Below are 21278 nucleotides of genomic sequence, written 5' to 3'. Positions count from 1 at the left end.
ATCAGTCCAAATTGAATAGTCTTGGCCTCAATTCTAAGTTCTCAGGAGGGAGAATCTGATGGACTCATCTAGGATCAGATGTTTAATCCTGGTGTAGTTAATTGTGGGTAGGGGGATGGAGTGATAGAGTAAATCCTCTGTCTATCTAGAGGCAGAGGCGTCCCACTGGCTGGAAAGCCAACACTCAGAGAAAGAAGAGTCACTGCAAGCTGGATAGATAGCCCAAAAAGGTCTAGACATATCTTGTTTTATAGCATTTAGCAGCATGCAAAGTGTTTTCATTTATACTCTCATTTGATTTGTGCAAATTCATATGGAGTAGGCATAACTAGCATTTTGCCCATTTTGCACATGTAGATACAAACTCAGAGAGATTGAATGATTAGCCCATAAAGATGGCCAGGGTCAGAAGTCACACACAACATTAGGTCGTCTGGGTCCTGACCCGATTCACCTTACTATACAACACAGAAATGTAACTGACTTTGTCATTTTTATTACAACCAATTGTCAGTTATACACAGATTTATTATCCAAGTTCACAAACATAATTTTATAAAAATAAAATTTTAGTAGTCTGAAGATTAGTCATTCTATTCTTTTTTTTTAAATATATATATATTATTATTATTATTATACTTTAAGTTTTAGGGTACATGTGCATAACATGCAGGTTTGTTACATATGTATGCTTGTGCCATATTGCTGTGCTGCACCCATCAACTCGTCAGCACCCATCAACTCGTCATTTACATCAAGTATAACTCCCAATGCAATCCCTCCCCCCTCCCCTCTCTCCCCTCCCTATGATAGGCCCCAGTGTGTGATGTTCCCCTTCCCGAGTCCAAGTGATCTCATTGTTCAGTTCCCACCTATAAGTGAGAACATGCGGTGTTTGGTTTTCTCTTCTTGTGATAGTTTGCTAAGAATGATGGTTTCCAGCTGCATCCATGTCCCTACAAAGGACACAAACTCATCCTTTTTTATGGCTGCATAGTATTACATGGTGTATATGTGCCACATTTTCTTAATCCAATCTGTCACTGATGGACATTTGGGTTGATTCCAAGTCTTTGCTATTTTGAATAGTGCTGCAATAAACATACGTGTGCATGTGTCTTTATAGCAGCATAATTTATAATCCTTTGGGTATATACCCAGTAATGGGATGGCTGGGTCATATGGTACATCTAGTTCTAGATCCTTGAGGAATCGCCATACTGTTTTCCATAATGGTTGAACTAGTTTATGATCCCACCAACAGTGTAAAAGTGTTCCTATTTCTCCACATCCTCTCCAGCACCTGTTGTTTCCTGACTTTTTAATGATCGCCATTCTAACTGGTGTGAGATGGTATCTCATTGTGGTTTTGATTTGCATTTCTCTGATGGCCAGTGATGATGAGCATTTTTTCATGTGTCTGTTGGCTGTATGAATGTCTTCTTTTGAGAAATGTCTGTCCATATCCTTTGCCCACTTTTTGATGGGGTTGTTTGTTTTTTTCTTGTAAATTTGTTTGAGTTCTTTGTAGGTTCTGGATATTAGCCCTTTGTCAGATGAGTAGATTGCAAAAATTTTCTCCCACTCTGTAGGTTGCCTGTTCACTCTGATGGTAGTTTCTTTTGCTGTGCAGAAGCTCTTTAGTTTAATTAGATCCCATTTGTCAATTTTGGCTTTTGCTGCCATTGCTTTTGGTGTTTTAGACATGAAGTCTTTGCCCATGTCTATGTCCTGAATGGTACTACCTAGGTTTTCCTCTAGGATTTTTATGGTATTAGGTCTAACATTTAAGTCTCTAATCCATCTTGAATTAATTTTCGTATAAGGAGTAAGGAAAGGATCCAGTTTCAGCTTTCTACTTATGGCTAGCCAATTTTCCCAGCACCAAGTCATTCTATTCTTGTCTGATGGATCCAACATTTTTCCCGCTTATTTTCCTTCTTTCCTAGGCCATTCTTTCTTCACAATTCTCCTCCTTCAGCATTATTATTCCTCCAGAAAGTTCACTAGGATTTAGCACACAAAAATAAAAAGGACAATGGTTTTCTTTTTAACACTTAAACTCAAATCACTCTTCCTTTGCATTTAATGATTTCCTTCTATTAATTCTGGCATCTAATTAATTGACAGTGTTGGGAAAATGGTGTTATACCTTTGCAATCCTTTTATTCATCTCTTTTTATATTTTCATTTTCATTTTCATTTTTGAGACAGGGTCTTTCTCTGCCCCCAGGCTGAAGGGCAGTGGCACGATCACAGCACACTGCAGCCTCAATCTCCCAGGGTCAAATGATCCTCCCACCTCAGTAGTTGGGACTACAGGCATGCGCCACCATGCCCAGCTCATTTTTATTTTTAGTGGAGATGGGGGTCTCACTATGTTGCCTAGGCTGGTCTTGAATTCCAGGGCTCAAGCGATCGGCCTACCTTGGCCTCCCAAAGTGCTGGGATTTCATTATTCATCTCTTACATTTTCTCTGAGGCTTGTTTCCCACAGTCTCTGGTTCAGGCTCTCTCTTCTCATTTTTTTTTTTTTTTTTTTTTTTTTCACACATTGCTCTTCCCAATCCTGTCACCTCTTAGTGAAGGATTTTGCTTCCTGTTTACTGAAACTCCCTTAGTTACCCTGGCCTTGTTTAATTCCCTTGAACTTTCTGTCTCTATTTTATGTTTATCTCTTTCAATTATCTCAGGATAAAATCATTCCTCTTCTCTTTAGAGATAAGTTTTCTCTCCTAAAGCTTCCTAGAACCATTAACCTCACACAATTTCCACTAACAATTAAAGCTTTCTTTCCCAACTTCCTCCTCTTTTGCTTTTCTTGTTTGCTTCTCTCTCTTTTTTTTCTAAGAAAACCAACCAACAGCAGCCTAGCCTTTGCCTTGCTACCCCTTTCTGTCTTTCCAGCTATACTTCTTGAATAAATGGTCTCTGTTCTCTACCTTAATTTTGGCTTCTTCACTCCTTTCTTTTTTCAGTATGGTGTCATTCTGAAACTTCTCTCTCTCTTTTTTTAATGTCATCAATTTCTTTCCTCACTTTGTTCATGTTTTCATTTAAATAGTTAAAAATAGTTACAATAGGTGTTTTAACATTCTTCTCTGCTTATTCTATCTCTGTCATTTCTGTGTCTGTTTCCTTTGAGTGACTGTTTTTTCTGGTTATGGGTCACATATTTCTGCTTCTTGACTTGTTTAGTCATTTTTTACTGGATGCTGAACATTGTCAGTTTTATATTATTGAGTGTCTAGATCTTACATCTTCCTTCAAAGACCGTTGTGTTTTGTAGTGGCAGGCAGAAAGGTACTTTTGGTTTAGTTTGGCCCTTTTGGGGTTTGTTTTCAAGCTTTGTTAGGGCAGACCTAAAGTAGCTTTTATCCTAGGAACAGTTTAGTAACATTTCCAAGGCATGGCCCTTCTAGTGCTTTCACTGAATGCTCCTAGTGATCAGTGAGGACACTTCCCTCTGGCTGGTCAGCGCTTGAGCAATTCCCAGCCCTTTGTAAGCTCAGGAACTGCTGTTCAGTTCGCAATCTCTCTTCGCTCAATGGAGTTTCACCATATTCAGCAAAGGTGCAAAATGATATCATGCAGATTTCTGGAACTCTCTTTCTGAGAGAGAAACTCTGCAATTCTGCCCTATAATTTCCAGCTACTTCAACCCTCCTGAATTCTGTTCTTGGTCTCCTCAACTCAATAAGACCATTGTGTCTTACACGGGTGCCCTTCCCCACTCCATCGCCAGACATGTGTCTTCAGGCAGAAAGCCCAGGGGATCTTAAGGCCACCTTATTCTCAGGGATCACAGTCCCATATTACCTATTGTCCAAAGTCTGGAAACAGCTGTTTCACATATTTTGTCTGTTTTTCTAGTTATTCATGGTGAATTCCAGTTCCAGCTACTTCATCATGGCCAGAAGTTGGAGTATCTGAAACTACCCTTTTGAAGAACATCATTGACTGTTTCTAAGTAACCAAAGGATTTCTTTATTCCTCTTGTTTTAGAACAACACTTGGGTCACTGGCCATTGCCTTCTTGAAATTCTGCTCCCTGAACCATCCTACCCCCTTACCATTCCCTCCCTACTTCTTATTATCTTTCCTTTTTCAGAGGGCCTGGTGAGTAGGCAAGCTCAATCATAAAGCAGGTTGTAAATGGCGTTGGCAATTTCCAGTTTGATCAGGGAGCACAGCTGGAGGAACCCAGGCAGTGATTTTTTTTTTTTTTTTTGGCAAAAGTCTCCTTTTTAATCCTCATAGTTAGCATTTAACAAATTTGCTGTTGATTTTGGGCCCACTATACTCTAATTTCTTATTTATTTATTTATTTAGTTTTGTTTTAGACATAACTCTCACTCTGTTGCCCAGGTGAGAATGCAGTAGCATAATAACAGCTCACTGCAGCCTCAAACTCCTGGGCTCAAGTGATCCTCCCACCTCAGCCTCCCAAGTAGCTAGGAGTACAGGCTCATGCCACCAGACCCAGCTAATGTTTTAGTTTTTGTGTAGAGATGGGGTCTCGCTATGCTGCCTAGGCTGGTCTCAAACTCCTGGCTTCAAGCGACCCTCCTGCTCTGACCTCCCAAAGTGCTGGGATTACAGGTGTGAGCCGCCTTGCCCGGCCCCACTGTACTCTCATCAATTAGCGGGATGGTTGAGAGCTGGCTGCATTTAATACGTACATATTTCAGAATGAATGCTATTATTTCCCAATCTCATATGGGGTATTTCTCAGGAAAGTATGATCAAATCATTTGAGATTCAAATTATCAAGATTGTCATCTTTGCCAGGTTTGTTGTACTCCATTTTTATCTTGGTAGGTTCTCAACTTGTACAATTCCCCTGTGGGTCCTTTCCAGACCCAATAGTTATTCTTTTTTCTTTTTCAGTTTGTATATGTGTTTCTGTTCTGGGTGGTTTAGCAATACACTAACATTTTTTTTTTAACTTTGTTTCTTATGTCAGATAAGATTAAGTAGGTTAATATCTCTACAGTAATTTATGCTTTTCATTTATTTGGGTTAATGATTCCAGACCCCTACAGGCAGAGGCATCCACACATCCAAGCTGATTATGCTGCCACTGAGATTCAAACCTCATTTTTTCCCCTAAGGATATTTCTATTAATTATATTTAACTCCTACATGTATTTAATATAAAACAAATTTAACTGTATCGAAAGATATCTGTGACAAACATAATAATAATGCTTAAAAGTAATGTAGTGTTTCACATCTGTCAAAAGAAAATAACTCAGATACTCTTATCATTTGCTGTAACTTTTATTTACATTAGATGGCATTAAGATAGCCAGACATCAAGCAAAGAATAATTACGTATCTTTCAATTATTCTTCCAACTCTCTTTCAAGAAACTTGTCAACACAGGCTTGATGTGTTGAGAAATAAAGCCACTTTAAAGGAATCATGATCAAGCTCAAACTGATAATGTTTAAAATCAAGGACAATTAAATGTTTGCTTATCTAGGAGTTAATTTGCTGCCCTTGAGACCTCACTTCACCTCTTCTAAGATTATTTTTAAAATGAACAGATTGATTTTTTACAAAATGCCCCCATGGATAATGGTTTCCTTAAACAAATAGAATGTTTAGAAATCCTGCGCTGTTTTGGCATCCCTGGTTACCTATGTTTAAAAGAGAATTTAGGCCGGGTGTGGTGGCTCATGCCTGTAATCCCAGCACTTTGGGAGGCCAAGGCCAGTGGATCACCTGAGGTCAGGAGTTCAAGATCAGCTTGACTAATATGGTGAAACCCCGTCTCTACAAAAAATACAAAAATTAGCCGGGCGTAGTAGCAGGCACCTGTAATCCCAGCTACTCGGGAGGCTGAGGCAGGAGAATCGCTTGAACCTGGGAGGCAGAGGTTGCAGTGAGCCGAGATGGCGCCACTGTACTCCAGCCTGGGCGACAGAGCGAGACTCTGTCTCAAAAAAAAAGAGAATTTAAACTGAAGTCATATCCACAAATATACAACAAGAAAATGGATTCTGAGTCATAGCTGTAACTCTTTGTCTTAGCCTAGAAAACAAAGATGGAGGCAAGGGCATATACAAATAGTTTATTATTATTATTATTATTTGAGATAGGGTCTCACTCTGTCGCTCAGGCCAGAGTTCAGTGGTGCAATCATGGCTTACTGTAGCCTCAAACTCCTGGGCTCAAGCAATCCTCCTGCCTCAGCTTCCCAAGTATTTGGGTCTACAGGCACATACCATTATGCCCAACTAATTTTTTGTTTGTTTTTCTTTTGTAGAGACAGGGTCTCGCTATGTTGATCAGGCTGATTTTGAACTCCTCACCTCAAGCAATCGTCCTACTTTGGCCTCCCAAAATGCTGTGGTGAACCACCACACCTGGCCTAATATTGTATTAGAAGGAAGGGAGTACAATTCCAGGGCAGCAAGAGTTAGTAAAAAGGAAGTCAGTCGGGGATGGAGAAAAAGCAAGTGCAAAGTGGGGCATCAGGAAGCGGGCTACAGCTTCATGGGATCACACAGTGGGTTGCTTGGTTGGGCTGTATGGAATTATGGTGCACAGAGTGGTCCACCAAGGAGTGAGGGGGATGACTTCATGTGTGGGCTCCTTTGCACCTCCTGTCTCTCTTTGGTCCAAGTAGACCTCACAGAGTGATAACTCTCTAGCACTCTCAGGCTGTGTAACCAAAGACCTCTCCAGGCAGCCAATGGGGAAGCCACATCCCGAGGCACAGTGCTATCTCTGCATCTGGAAGTCAGGGGAGGTGCCAAAGACTCCACAGTCTGCTTGGACTGACTTGAGAACCAGTTCTCCTACAGCTCTCACTGTGTGGGCGCAATGGAGGCCATGCCTGAGGTAGTCACTCCACAGGAGAAGGTGTGCACCATCAGAGCTGTCCATTCTGCAAGCAGCTCAGAATCCAGTCTGGCAAATCTGGGGAAGCTCATGAAAAAGCCCATGATTCTCTTTATTGTTGTTATTCAGGCCCCTTTCTCAAAATTCCATTTAAAACACACTTTCTGAGCACCTATTATTAATATTTGCCAGTCTTTCTGCCATAAGCGCTAAGATAAAGAAAACAGAGTCCCTGGCCTCAGAAATGAATATAATACAATTTATTATAATAAATACTAAGACCCGGCTGGGCACGGTGGCTCACGCCTGTAATCCCAGCACTTTGGGAGGCCGAGGTGGACGGATCACCTGAGGTCAGGAGTTTGAGACCAGCCTGACCAACACGGAGAAACCCCGTCTCTACTAAAAATACAAAAAACTTAGCAGGGCACGGTGGCCCATGCCTGTAATCCCAGCTACTCGGGAGGCTGAGGCAGGAGAATTGCTTGAACCCAGGAGGCAGAGGTTGTGGTGAGCCGAGATCAAGCAATTGCACTTCAGACTGGGCAACAAGGGCGAAACTCCATCTTAAAAAAAAGAAAAAAATATATATATAGTGTGTATATATATGTAGTGTGTATATATAGCGTATATATTTATACTATATACACTATATATACTTACGCTATATATAGTGTATATAATATAAATATAATAAATATATATATAGTGTATATAAAAATATATATACTAAGACCCTGGGACTATGTATTAGTCTGTTATCATACTGCAATAAAGAAATACCCGAGACTGGGTAATTTCTAAGGGAAAGAGGTTTAATTAACTCAGAGTTCTGCATGGCTTTGGGAGGCCTTAGGAAACTTACAGTCATGGCAGAAGGCAAAGAGGAACCAGGCACCTTCTTCACAAGATGGCAGGAGGGAAGTGAGGGAGAGCGAAGGGAAAAGAGCCCCTTATAAAGCCATCAGATCTCGTGAGAACTCACTCACTATCATGAGAACAGCATGGGAGAAATCTGCCCCCATGAATCAATCACCTCCCACCAGGTCTCTCCCTCAACACCTGAGGATTACAATTCAAGATGGAATTTGGGTGGGGATGCAAAGACAAACCATATCAGACTTTAAATGAGAAAAATGAATTCCATCTGGGAGAGAACAAGGAAAGCAACAAAGAAGAGAATGTAGATGAATAAAGTAGCTTCATATGATTCAGCTGAGACTGTGGAAGGGAAGGATAAAGACTAATGAGACACACAGAAGATTAACCAAGAATATGCATCCTATCTCCTGAGTATGGAAATGAGGCTATCTCTGAGTGACCCCTGTAGCAAGTTAGGATCTTTTGCTCCCTCAATTTTCTACTGTGATGGCCACATATAAGGCATCATGGCAATTAACAAAAAAGCCAATTAATCATGATTTAAACCATAAGAGCTTTCATTATTGACTTGGTAAGTTCAAAGCTGGCCAACTCAGAGTAGTTTTGGAAACCAAAACTGTCACCAAGAATCCAGGGTCTTTATTCTGTTCTGCTATCTTCAACTTGTTGCCTTTCATTCTTAGGTTGATTGCCTCGTGATTCCAAAATGATTGCTGCAGCTCCAAACATTACATCTTCATAGAGTAATATCTAGAAAGAGAAGGAAGCAAGGGGACAATAAACGCTTTCTTCTCCAGCATTTTTCTGTTACGAAATAACTCTTTCCCAGAGGCTCCCTTAGACATCCATTTATACCTCATTGACCAGAACTGGGTTGCATGTCCCCACCCTAGATTAATTAGTGGATAAAGAGATTAAGAGTGCCATGATTTAGTTAGATCCAGCAAGATGTATCTGCTGGGGCTGGGTTCATAATTGCACATCAAAATTGGCCTCCTCGTTGATGGAGCCAGTGTGTTCTTTCTAACAAACTGATGATGCCACTGTTATGCCTGAAATTCTTCTACGGCTCTTTCTTGTCTATAGGGCAAGTAGAAGTTCCATGACTATTTATGCTTCTTCATGTCAGCTCTTCAATTTCACCCCCTCCTAATCTGCCAAGGCATGCTGTTTCAGATCTGTGGAATTAGCTGAGATTCCCGGAATGCCCCATGCTTGTTGCTCCTTCTAGTGCTTTGTATAGATGGTCTCTTCTGGCCTTCCACATTGTCTTCATAGCAACTACAACTTATCTTTCAAATATAAACTTAAATGCCTCCTCCTCAGAAAGCCTTCCAGGGTGTTCCTCCTCGGTTTTCTCAAAAGTGCCCTGTTTATACCCCTTTTATGACATATACAGCCCTGTGGTAATTACTTGTTTCTTCATCTATCTCCTTCACTTGACTGCAAATCCCTAGAACTTAGCCCAGTACCCAGAATGAAGCAGCCACTTAAAAAGTGACGATTAAGTGAAAAATCCCTATGGTTGTGTGCTTTCAACCTCAACCAGGTCTTTATTGGTTTGATTTGTTGCTGGTTAGATCCTGACCGTGGGGACTGTTTCAGACACTCCTCATCCTGCCACAGCATAAAGTCCAGTCTCCGTCTCTCTCATCCTCAGCAGATGATCTTAATGTCTACTTTTTTATAAAAAGAATAATTGCCATTTTATTTTTTTCCAGAGGATAGTTTTCCATCCTTAAGACTGAAAACACCTTACACAGGCTTTCGCAGAGGTCACGGAACAGCACCCGTAGGTCTAACTCAGAGAGGGGTATTGGATCCTTCTGGGCTTCATGACAACGACTCCTGACTACTTTGCCATGAATGGCACAACTCATATCACAATACAGTTTCCATACAGCTGGGAAGCACAGATTTTGAAGACACTCACTTCAGAAATGGCCCTGATGGCTATGGCCTCTACTTTGCTTTTAATGACGAGCTTAATGGCCTTGTCCATGGGCACACATTGGGTGCATTTGTACCGGGAACAGGCTACATGTGGCCTTGGCCCTTTTTGGCACAACCATTGTTTCTTCTTTTGTTTTTCTTTCTTTCTTTCCTTCTTTCTTTCTTTTTTTTTTTTTTTTTTTTTTTTTTTTGAGACAGGGTCTCACTTTGTCACCCAGGCTGGAGTACAGTGGTGTGATCTTGGCTCACTGCAGCCTTGGTGTCCAGGGCTCAAGTGATCCTCCTGCCTCAGCCTCGCACATAGCTGGGACTATAGGTGTGCGCCACCACACCTGGCTATTTTTGTATTTTTGGTACAGACAGGGTTTTGCTGTGTTGGCCAGGCTAGTCTCGAACTCCTGGACTCAAGTGATCTGCCCACTTCAGCCTCCCAAAGTGCTGGGATTATCAGCGTGAGCCACTGTGCCTGGCCGTTGTTTCTTCTTTTCTTTGTCATCTTGGAAGTGAGGACCTGAGAGAGCTTACCTTCTATTTAGAGTTCACTGAGACACTAATTTCAGGGTCTTCAATGTTTCTTCATTAACTTTGACCCTCATTCTCAACATCTAACATTTCTGTTGCTCACTCTCTTCATCTCACTCATCTCAAAGGAAAAGGTCTCTCTTCTCCCTAAGGACCTCACGTCCTCCACCCCCTCCCTGGACCTCTTTCTCCAGAATCTTCTATCTTCCCTTTGATACCTGTTAGCACTCTGGTCTCCTCCCAACCCTAACACACCCATCAGACTGGATACCGTTGCACTGTCTTACATTTCAAAACATTCCTGTCCTGTTGTCAATGCCTCAAACCAAGCCCTTAGAGCAGGGGTTGCTAGAACTGGTAGCTCAAATACCAGATAGTCTATAGGGGTGTTTTACTCAACTTTCACGGTGTTTCTAAAAGTGGGAAATTTCACTTAAAAATGAGGATTCCAGTCTTTTCCATAAAGGTCACACAGGTGACTGGTCTGGGCCACCTTTTCTACATGGCAACAATGATGTGGGCACAGCCTTTAGCTGCTACCTTTGGGTGGGGCATGTGGTCACCAGGTTGTCAGAGTATCCTTCGTGTAAGCATTTGAATTTTCAGTTGCCTAGAGTTGTGGTTTTGTCCCTGTCTTTTTTTTTTTTTTTTTTTTTTGAGATCGAGTCTTGCTCTGTCACCCAAGCTGGAGTGCAGTGGTACAATCTCGGCTCACTGCAACCTCCGCCTTCCGGGTTCAAGCGACTCTCCTGTCTCACCCTACCCAGTACCTGGCACTACAGGCGCGTGCTACCACTCCTGGCTGATTTTTTTTTATTTTTTATTTTTAGTAGAGACGGAGTTTCACTGCGTTAGCCAGGAGGGTCTCGATCTCCTGACCTCGTGATCCGCCTGCCTTGGCCTCCCAAAGTGCTGGGATTACAGGATTGAGCCACTGCGCCCAGCCTTGTCCCTGTCTTTCACCTGGAAGTGCCCTCTTGAAAGTCATCGGTGATTTCTTAGTCACGAGATGCACAGGTGTTTGCTCCATCTCCATTGTCCTTGTACTCTCTGGACCTCCTCACCGTCTCTCTAGAAACGACACCCTGCTTGGCTTCCTTAGAACTTATGTTCCTGGTTCTCTTAGATTCCTAATGCCATTTTTTTTAAGGTACACATGTGAACACAAATTTGCAATAGAAAAGAAAACACGATATAATATAAAATTTTAATAGCTGACAAATACAAAAACATTATATAATAAAGAAAAAGAATGTTTTTACTCAGTAATTGCCTGACACACCTTTATAATTTTTTTTCCTACTAATTTTGGCTTCACGTTCATTGATAACCTTCTCATATGGTGATTCTTAATATCTATCTTTTTTTGTACAGGAATGTTTATTGCAGCATTATTTCTAATACCAAAAGGTGGAAACAACCCTAATATCCATCAACTGACAGATAGATCAACAAAATGTGGCGTATCAGAGCTGTGTGCTGGGGCTCACGGATGTAATCCAAGCCACTGGGGAGGCTGAGGTGGGAGGATTACTTGAAGCCAGGAGTTTGAGACCAACCTGGGCAACATAGAGAGACCCCATCCCCCCAAAACAAAAACCAAAATGTGGCAATATACATGGAATGGAATATTATTTGTCGACGAAATTAAGTAGTGATGCCAGCCACAACATGGGCAAACCTTCAAAACACTATGCCAAGTGAAAGACACAAAAGACCTCAAATGACATCGTTATTCCATCCATGTACAGCATCCAGAACAGGCAAACTCATGAGACAGAAAGTAGATTGGTGGGTACTGGGGGCTGGGAGGCAGGGGATGGAGGGGAAAGGAGTGGTAGCTAATGGGCCTCTTTTTCTCCCCCAGTGTTTTTTATTGTGTTAAAGTTCACATAACATGACATTTATCACTTTTGACCATTTTTGCTGGCTGTGTTCTTTCTGCCTCCTAAATGAAGGCTTCTCCTAAGGTCTGGTCCTGGAATTTTCCAGCTAGGATCCCACTCATCTTCATGGGATGAGTGGAATCATGTGGCTTTTGCCATCCATCCCTTTTTATGAAGAGTTGCCAAATTTCTCTCTGTCCCTGTCTCTCTCTCACGTTCTTTTCACACATCTCCAATGATCTGACGGAACTCTCCTCCTGGATGTGTTTCTAGCACCTTATATACATAATATCTGAAATACAACTTGTCATCTTGCCTCCGTCCCCCTCCCCCTAACCAAACCAGGTCCCTCTCAATTAATTAGCTGTCGATGGAGTTCTATAGTAACCCTTTCCTTTGCACATCCCCTTCCTTTGACCTCCACAGCATTTCTTCAGGCCTTTATAACACCTCGCCTCCCAACCGGTCTCCCTGCCTCCTGCCTCTCATCCAAATGTCCTTCCTTGCACCCTGGAAAAATTATCTTTTTAAAACATTGCTGTGATAATGTCTTTCTCCTGCTCTCTATTCAGCAACTGAGGGAATGGGACATGACGATTAGTCCGGATTCTTGTCCACTTTCATCTCAACAATCCAGTTACATTTTACCCTCAAAGCAATGACAACCCACCTTTCCCACACCACTGTTGCTGCTTAAAGGACTGTTAGTGGATCTCTATCACTCGAAGAAGAATTTCCAAAGGTTCTGACCTTCAACCACCCAGACCCAGCCAGATTTCCGACCTTATCTCCCGCCGCTTTTTGACACCTACCTAACATCACCTGGGCAACTTAAAGAAACCTCATGCTTTTTCTTCCTTTGCTGATGCAGGTCTATTGTTTAGAAGGTCCTCCCAGCATTCATTGAGGCCTTTCTCAAATGTCTTACTGGCAATGCCACCTGTCACACACATTCTCGCATTGTATTTATGCCCAGGTCTTTTCTGGCTCACTATATTGTATGCTGTTTGAGAGTAGGGACTGACTCCTTTTCTATCCTTTGTCCCATCAGAGTGCTCAACATGTGATATTCTTTCCTTCAACAACTATTTATATAAAACTTCCATAATGGCAGGTACTGAGCCAGGGCCTGGCATGCAAAGATGAATGAGGCATAGTCCCTGTCTTGATTCAACCTAATGAGAATGACACATGAACACATGACTATAAAGTTGGCTGAGGCCAGGTGGTGGCTCACGCCTGTAATCCCAGTACTTTGGGAGGCCAAGGCAGGAAGATCACTTGCGACTAGGAGTTCAAGACCAGCCTGGGCAACATAGCAAGACCCCATCTCTACAAAAAATTTTAAAAATTAGCCAGCAGTGGTGGGGCACAACTGTAGCCCCAGCTACTCAGGAGGCTGAGGTAAGAGGATGTCTTGAGCCCAGGAAGTTGAGGCTGTAGTGGGTCATGATTGCACCACTGCACTCCAACCTGGGTAACAGAGTGAGACCCTGTCTCTAAAGAAAAAAAAAAAGTAAAGTAGGATGAGCACAGTAGATGTATACACAAAGCATAGGGAGGATTTATTCATGGAGGATGACTGAGAACAGGAAAGTGAGGCCTCGGAGGAAGTGACATTTGAATTGGGCACTAAAGGAAGAAGGAGCAGAGGTGAGCAGGGGAAATGACTAAAGTAAAATTTAAGCCTCATATATATATATATATATATATATATATGGCTTAAATTATATATATATTTAATATAAAAATATTTATATAAAAACATATTTAGTATATATATTTATACATAAAACATATATATATATATATATATATATTTTTTTTTTAAGGAGACGGGGTCTCACTATGTTGCCCAGGCTGGACTTGAACTCCTGGGCTCAAGCGATCCTCCTACCTCAGCTCCCCAAGAAACTAGGACTGGATGAGTTTGTGTCCTTTGTAGGGACATGGATGCAGCTGGAAACCATCATTCTTAGCAAACTATCACAAGAACAGAAAACCAAACACCGCATGTTCTCACTCATAGGTGGGAACTGAACAATGAGATCACTTGGACTCAGGAAGGGGAACATCACACACAGGGGCCTATCATGGGGAGGGGGGAGGGGGGAGGGATTGCATTGGGAGTTATACCTGATGTAAATGACGAGTTGATGGGTGCAGCACACCAACATGGCACAAGTATACATATGTAACAAACCTGCACGTTATGCACATGTACCCTACAACTTAAAGTATAATAATAATAAATAAATTTAAAAAAATTAAAAAAAAAAAAGAAACTAGGACTACAGGTATGCACCATTGCGCCTGGCTTAAGCCAGCTATATTTATAACTTACTGGCAATTATGATGAAGGTAGCAAAAGTTGAAGGATTAGCTCAAATGCATTTAGATTACATAGGTTTTAGTTTGGTATGAAACAGATGAGAGTTAATACTATCACCCAAGGATAGATTCTACCAAGGGAAATATGTGGGAGAAAAAAACCAACTTAAATTACTCTAATTCTTGGTTGTTGACTCCCTCCAACACATACATTCCTTTGTTGACAAATGAATGTTTTAGATGAGCATTTGTTTATCACAGACATTTAACAAAGAAGGAGAGCAAACTGACAATCAAGATTGGGTGCAGATCAGAAAACCAGTAAACAATGTCTTTTTTTGAGACAGAGTGTCACTCTGTCGCCCAGGCTGGAGTGCAGTGGCAAGATCTTGGTTCACTGCAACCTCCACCTGCCAGGTTCAGGCAATTTTTGTGCCTCAGCCTCCCTGGTAGCTGGGATTACAGAAGTCCACCACCACACCCAGCTAATTTTTGTATTTTTAGTAGAGACGGGGCTTCGCCACGTTACTTCATGGGCCAGGCTGGCTAGTCAATAATGTCTTACACGTATTGCAAGCGTAGGATCTTCCGTCCAGAAATGAAAGATTTTAGAACTCTTCCATTTACTGAATATGACTTGAACAGCATTATCATCTGCCAAGGCTGAAGTCACTGCTAAAATGGCTTCCCTAATATAAGACAATCCCCAGACTCTGTCTCTATCAGAAGAATGACCTTTGATTTCATCTCTAAAATACACAAGCTTTATTTGACTAAGGCAAACGAAAGAGCCAGAAACTTTAAATATAGCTTATTTCATTTGATCATCTTAACTAAAATCTCTTTCTATGTGAGAAAAGACTTCCCCATCAATTTTTTTTAAGGGACATTTAGCTTCAAAAGCTTTTATTGCTTTCTTTTTCTCTATTGTAAGAATATTAAGTCAAGCATTTGTGGGGAGACATGCAACAAAAATGCCAGCATTAAATTAAGTGCTGCTGATTTCCAAAGGGACCATTTCTGCAGTAACAAGTGGTTGCTGCTGTTTTCACACAAACGCCAATAAATAGTCACAGAAACACAGTACATGGGTAGTGATCAAAAAATTATTTCCTCATTTTAAAGCTAGTTCTGAAACAACACAGAATTATTGTGAACACGAATAATTAGACTTGACAAGTAACCAATTTCCGTAGAGTCACAGGATTTTCAGCCTCCTGCCAAGGGAGCCTTATGTTCTGGCATTGGTCATACTTTCTCATCTGCTCCGAAGCCTCAAAGTCATCACCCAAGATCTTGGTAATTTAAGCCCTGACTAGCCAGGTGTGGTGGCTCACATGTGTAATCCCAGCACTTCGGGAGGCTGAGGCGGGAGGATTACTTGAGCTCAAGAGTTGAAGACCAGCCTGGGCCACATAGTGAGACGCTGTCTCAACAAAACATAAAAAATTAGCCAGGTGTGAGGGCATATGCACCTGTAGTCTGAGCAAGGTTGAGGTAGGAGGATCACCTGAACCCAGGAGGTTGAGGCTGCAGTGAGCCGTGATCATACCACTGCACTCCAGCCTGGGCAACAGAATGAGATTCTGTTTCGAAAAAAAAAAGTTAAAAAAAATTTAAGCCATGACTAACTTGAATATTTTATTTTATTTTTATTTACTTATTTATTTTTAAATTTGAGACAGAGTTTTGCTCTTGTTGCCCAGGCTGGAGTGCAGTGGTACGATCTCGGCTTACAGCAACCTCTGCCTCCCAGGTTCAAGTGATTCTACCTCAGCATCCCGAATAGCTGGGATTACAGGCACCCGCCACCATGCCTGGCTAATTTTTGTATTTTTAGTAGAGATGGGGTTTCACTACGTTGGCCAGGCTGGTCTCAAACTCCTGACCTCAGGTGATCCGCCCACCTCAGCTTCCCCGAAGTGCTGGGATTACAAGCATGAGCCCCCACGCCCAGCCGACCAACTTAAATATTGACTGTTCATCTCTCACCATAAACATTCTTATTGTTAAAATTAAGCACTGGGCATCAATTGTTACACACCGATCTGAGCGAAGTAGCCTGTCACAGATGCCTTGTCATCCCAAACCCCAACCCTGTGAAGCAAGTCTAGCTTACCTACTGGCGTGGGAGGGCTGCAGGGAGATGGGCAGGAATGTGACCCAGGTGCTTCTTGGGCTGCCCTTTGAACCACATCCATGGAACTCTTTGCCTACTGGTGATAAGTGCCTCTGCACACTGATAAGCACCATTTAGAAACACCATTCTGACAACCATCACTAGGCCACTGTGAGTGTTGTTGAATTCTAGATTTTTCCCTGGGGCCGATCGTTTTGCAGTAGGTCTCTTGGGCAAATCCCAGTTCTGTAGTTGGAGGACTGTAAATTGTATAGAATTTGGGAGAATTTCTTTTTCTTTTTCTTTTTTTTTTTTTGTTGCTAGATAACAAATTAAACACATCAGAGGATTGAAAAGCCTCTAAGTTGTTTGTTGTTTTATGGGGAGGAGAACAATGGATTCACCAGGCTGAATTCCTAGTGCCTGTTTGCTCTTTGAAGCAGTTTGCAGGTGAGCGATGGTGGCAGTGGCACACACAGGGAACTGAAGTTGGGATGCACAGTGTTTCCCATTCTTCCTCCACTAAAGTAGGACCGCGGGCCTGGGAGATGCCAGGCCTGAAGGATCCAGCTGCCTCTGGCTTCCAAGGCTGGTGTAATGGCTCAGTTCTCACAGAAGTGCTGACAGAATATGACAAATAGAAAACAGATGTGAACTGACCTTCCAAAAATGTATTGCAAGGCTTCTTAATCTTCACAGGAATTCTTCAGAGTGAGAGACGCCACCTGCAGGCAGCAATGCTCATGGCATCTTAAAGGGTTGATGTTTCTGCCTGTGATCCCCTCGCTAGTTGGCCACAACTGTTCTTCTTACCCATTGCCCTCTCAGACATCTTTCTCTTGGTATCCATGTGTGAAATGCATGGATCCCCGACTGGCCAGGGGATCACAGGCAGTGAATCCTTTCCCTCACCTGTCCCCCTACACAGTTTTGGCTTTCATAGTTATAGCCACCTTTTCCTATGCATTGAGGCTGTTCCTCTCCCATCTTTGCCATTGGATCTCTACTTGCTTTGAAATTGTTATCGTCGCTGGGTCCATTGCTTGCTCCAAATACCTGTTTGTTTGTTTTTAAGACAGGATCTCCCTTTGTCGCCCAGGCTGGAGTGTAGTGGCATGATCTCAGCTCACTGCAGCCTCCGCCTCCCGGGTTCAAGAGATTCTCTCACCTCAACCTCCTGAGTAGCTGGGACTACAGGTGCCCACCACCATACCTGGCTAATTTTTGTATTTTTAGTATAGACGAGGTTTCACCATGTTGGCCAGGCTCTCAAACTCCTGATCTCAGGTGATCGGCCCGCCTCAGCCTCCCAAAGTGCTGGGATTACATGCGTGAGCCTCTACACCTGGCCCCAAATACCTTTTTGACACTAAATGTTGCTTTGGAGCTACTGAGTACACTGGAGTTTTGCTCACTGAACAACTTAAGTTAGATCTACTAAGTAGAGGGGTGCAAAGGGCAACAGGGGAATCAACATCCCCTGTTTCTTTCTCTCTTACTGCCTTCCCGGTCCCTGGCTTCTAGGTCAAAGTGCTGTTCCTTATGTAGGCAAGTGTGCGTTCAGCAAGCATGATTCTGTGGCTTTTTTAATTGCTCAGTGTATGTTCCTTGTGAACACCTGCATGCATCCTGCAGGAATTTAGGTAGCATTTCCCAGATTTTTGTCCCCCTATCACTATAATACATTGATGGAGACCTTCTTTCTTGCCAAACTATTGATATCCCAAAAAGAACTGATGGCAACATTTCCACTGAGAAAGAAAGCCATGTAAGTACAAGGCAGTGCGAATTCATTCCCAGTGCCACTGATGAGCAATCAACTACATCACCCCAGTTAATCTCAAATCCATCTGGCTTCAAAGTCTAGGCACTTTTCAGTGGGCCAAGCCAGGTCTCACTTTGGAAGTCAAGGGGATTCTGTGCTTAAGAAGTCAGTGCACTGTCCGACCTCCAGACGTTATATGCCAAGAAAGTCCCATCTTATTTTGAAGCAAACTCAATAAAATGTTCTGGACAGAAGTGGATAGAGTTCGTGGAATCTGAATCTTTTCCTATACCTGTGTCACTTAAGACTAAATAATTTGTCCAATTTTGGGGACAATAAGAAAGGTACTCTTTGGGCATATGGTGGCTCATGCCTGCTAGTCCAGTGCTTTGGGAGGAGGCTAAGATGGGAGGTTCACTTAAGGGCAGGAGTTTCAGACTAGCCTGGGCAACAAAGTGAGACCCCGTATCTACAACAAAATTTTAAAATTTGCCAGTCGCAGTAGCATGTTCCTGTAGTCCCGGCTACTGGGGAGGCTGAGGTAGTAGCATCACTTGAGCCCAGGAGCTTGAGGCTACAGTGAACTACGATTGTGCCACTGCACTCCAGCCTGGGTGACACAGCAAGACCGTATCTCTTTTAAAAAATTAAAATTAAAAAATACAATTAAAATGTTCTCTTTTTCAGAACATGCAATCATTGTTTAGATATTTGAGTTCTGCAAATGAATAAAAAGTATCAAACATGCAATTTGTATGTATTAGCTCAGTAGAGAGTGATGATGATCTTGTGAGATGAGCAATAGCATGTCAATTTTAGAGAGCAGATAAATGAAGTTTATAGATGTCATTTATCTATAAATGGGAGAGCAGGATTCAATTAGACTTGTCTGTAACAGGGGCTACAAAATTTTTGTATTATAGCCCTTTGATGGAAATGTAAGCAGGAGACTTTCTTGAAGCTGTTTGCATAGCTACCTCAAGCCTTTTCTTTTCTTTTCTTTTCTTTTCTTTTCTTTTCTTTTCATGAAGTCTTGCTCTGTTGTCCAGGCTGGAGTGCAGTGGCATGACCTCAGCTTACTGCAACCTCCGCTTCCCAAGTTCAAACAATTCTCCTGCCTCAGCCTCCCGAGTAGCTGGGACCATAGGCGTGCACCATCATGCCTGGCTAATTTTTGTATTTTTAGTAGAGACGGGGTTTCGTCATGTCGGTCAGGTTGGTCTCGAACTCCTGACCTCAACTGATCCGCCCATCTCGGCTTCCCAAAGTGCTGGGATTACAGGTGTGAGTCACTGTGCCCAGCCTCATTTCTTTACTTAGTACATTTTGGGTTAGATTGAGGGAGGGATGGAGATCGGGGGGGTTGAAGATCTCACTGCAAGCTACTTCTTAGGCTGCCATTTCTTCTGTGACTCTAAGATCCACTCTTTCAACTGATATGTTTTACAATGTGAGATCCCAGGAAGAAAATTTTAAAGACAAATCTGCAATTAGTAGTTTTTTTTTTTTTTTCTTTTAGAGACAGGGTCTTACTTTGTTGTCCAGGCTAGAGTGCAGTGGTGTGTTCACAGCTCACTGTAGCCTCAAATTACTGGCTAATATTTTTTTAAAAATTTGTTTGTAGAGACAAAGTCTCACTATGTTGGCCAGACTGGTCTTGACCTCCTGTCCTCAAGTGATCCTCCCACCTTGGCCTCTCTCCGTGCTGGGATAGTAGGCATGAGCCCGGCGCCCAGCCAATTAGTAGACTTTTGGTCAATAGATTTAATGAACCCAAACTTCTACTCTCTGCCAGTGTTTCTAGTTCATTCTGTGTGACCACCCCTAGCACACTTAGGATCCAGCAACATCTGGGTTTTTTTTCTTTCTTTCCAATGTCCTGCTTTCTCACTTCTAGGTCTTTCTTTGCACATGCTCTTCCCTCCCCCTTCCACCGCTGCATTCTTTCCTCCCTATATCCACTCTTCCCCTGGCTAACTCCTATGAAGCCTCAGCTTCAATGTCACTTCCTCCAGGTGGCCCTCCTGCTCTCCCTCCAACGTCATCCTATTCTAACCCTCATCACACCGCCATCTTCAGGAAAGCACTCTGTAGCCCAAGCCTGTGCACTTGAATCTTGACTTGCCTGACTGCACAACTTTGGGCTGCCAACTCTCTCAGAGTTTGACTTTCCTCACCTTTATTTTTATTTTTATTTATTTATTTATTTTGAGATGGAGTCTTGCTCTATCGCCCAGGCTGGAGCGCAATGGCGCGATCTCTGCTCACTGCAACCTTCGCCTCCCGGGTTCAAGAGATTCTCCTGCCTCAGCCTCCCGAGTATCTGGGACTACAGGCACCGGCCACCACGCCCGGCTAATTTTTTTTGTATTTTTAGTAGAGATGGGGTTTCACCAAATTGACCAGTCTGGTCTTGAACTCCTGACCTTGTGATCTGCCTGTCTCGGCCTCCCAAAGTGCTGGGATTACAGGTGTGAGCCATCGCGCCAGCCTTTCCTCACCTTTAAATGAGGACAATAGTGGCACCTGAGCCCTTGAGATAAAGTTCAGGCTCACTGAGAGAATACCTTTCAAGCGCTTAGAGCCAGCCTGACCTGCAGGGAACCTTCCATCCACGTCAACTCTTATGTTGTTTACATTAATAGAAGAGAGACTGTGAGCAAATTGGTTGCCACAGCACCCCAGCACATGGTATAGTGGCTATGAATATTTGCTGGATAAATGAATCTGTAGTTGCACGGACATATTAAGTGTACTGCTCCTGACCCTCATCACCTCGTATCTGGACTCCGAAATAGGCTCCCGTCCCTCAGCCCTGCTTCTACCCTTGCTCCTTTCTAAACCAGTCAGAGGGATCTTTTCCAGGCTGAAGTCAGATCATGTTGCTCTTCGAGTTTCCTGTCTCACTTGGAATGAAAACTAAAGTCCTTGCAATGAACCCCAAACCCTTGCGTGGTTTGGTTCCTAG

The 21278-nt window shown here is 42.6% G+C and overlaps 1 protein-coding gene across 1 annotated transcript in view; it reads right to left on the bottom strand.

The window, feature by feature from the left end:
• Positions 1-8267: 8267 nt before the first annotated feature.
• The window catches only part of YEATS4 (YEATS domain containing 4), a 55613-nt gene continuing 42602 nt past the window's right edge, over positions 8268-21278 (bottom strand). The window contains exon 7 of the mRNA XM_074007387.1: positions 8268-8484. Within this exon, the coding sequence (XP_073863488.1) occupies positions 8471-8484 (14 nt within the window). The 3' untranslated portion in view covers positions 8268-8470. The remainder of the gene's footprint in view (positions 8485-21278) is intronic.

The sequence above is a fragment of the Macaca fascicularis genome, chromosome 11, assembly GCF_037993035.2.
Source record: "Macaca fascicularis isolate 582-1 chromosome 11, T2T-MFA8v1.1".
Lineage (NCBI taxonomy): Eukaryota > Metazoa > Chordata > Mammalia > Primates > Cercopithecidae > Macaca > Macaca fascicularis.
This window is presented reverse-complemented; position numbering and strand designations above follow the sequence as displayed.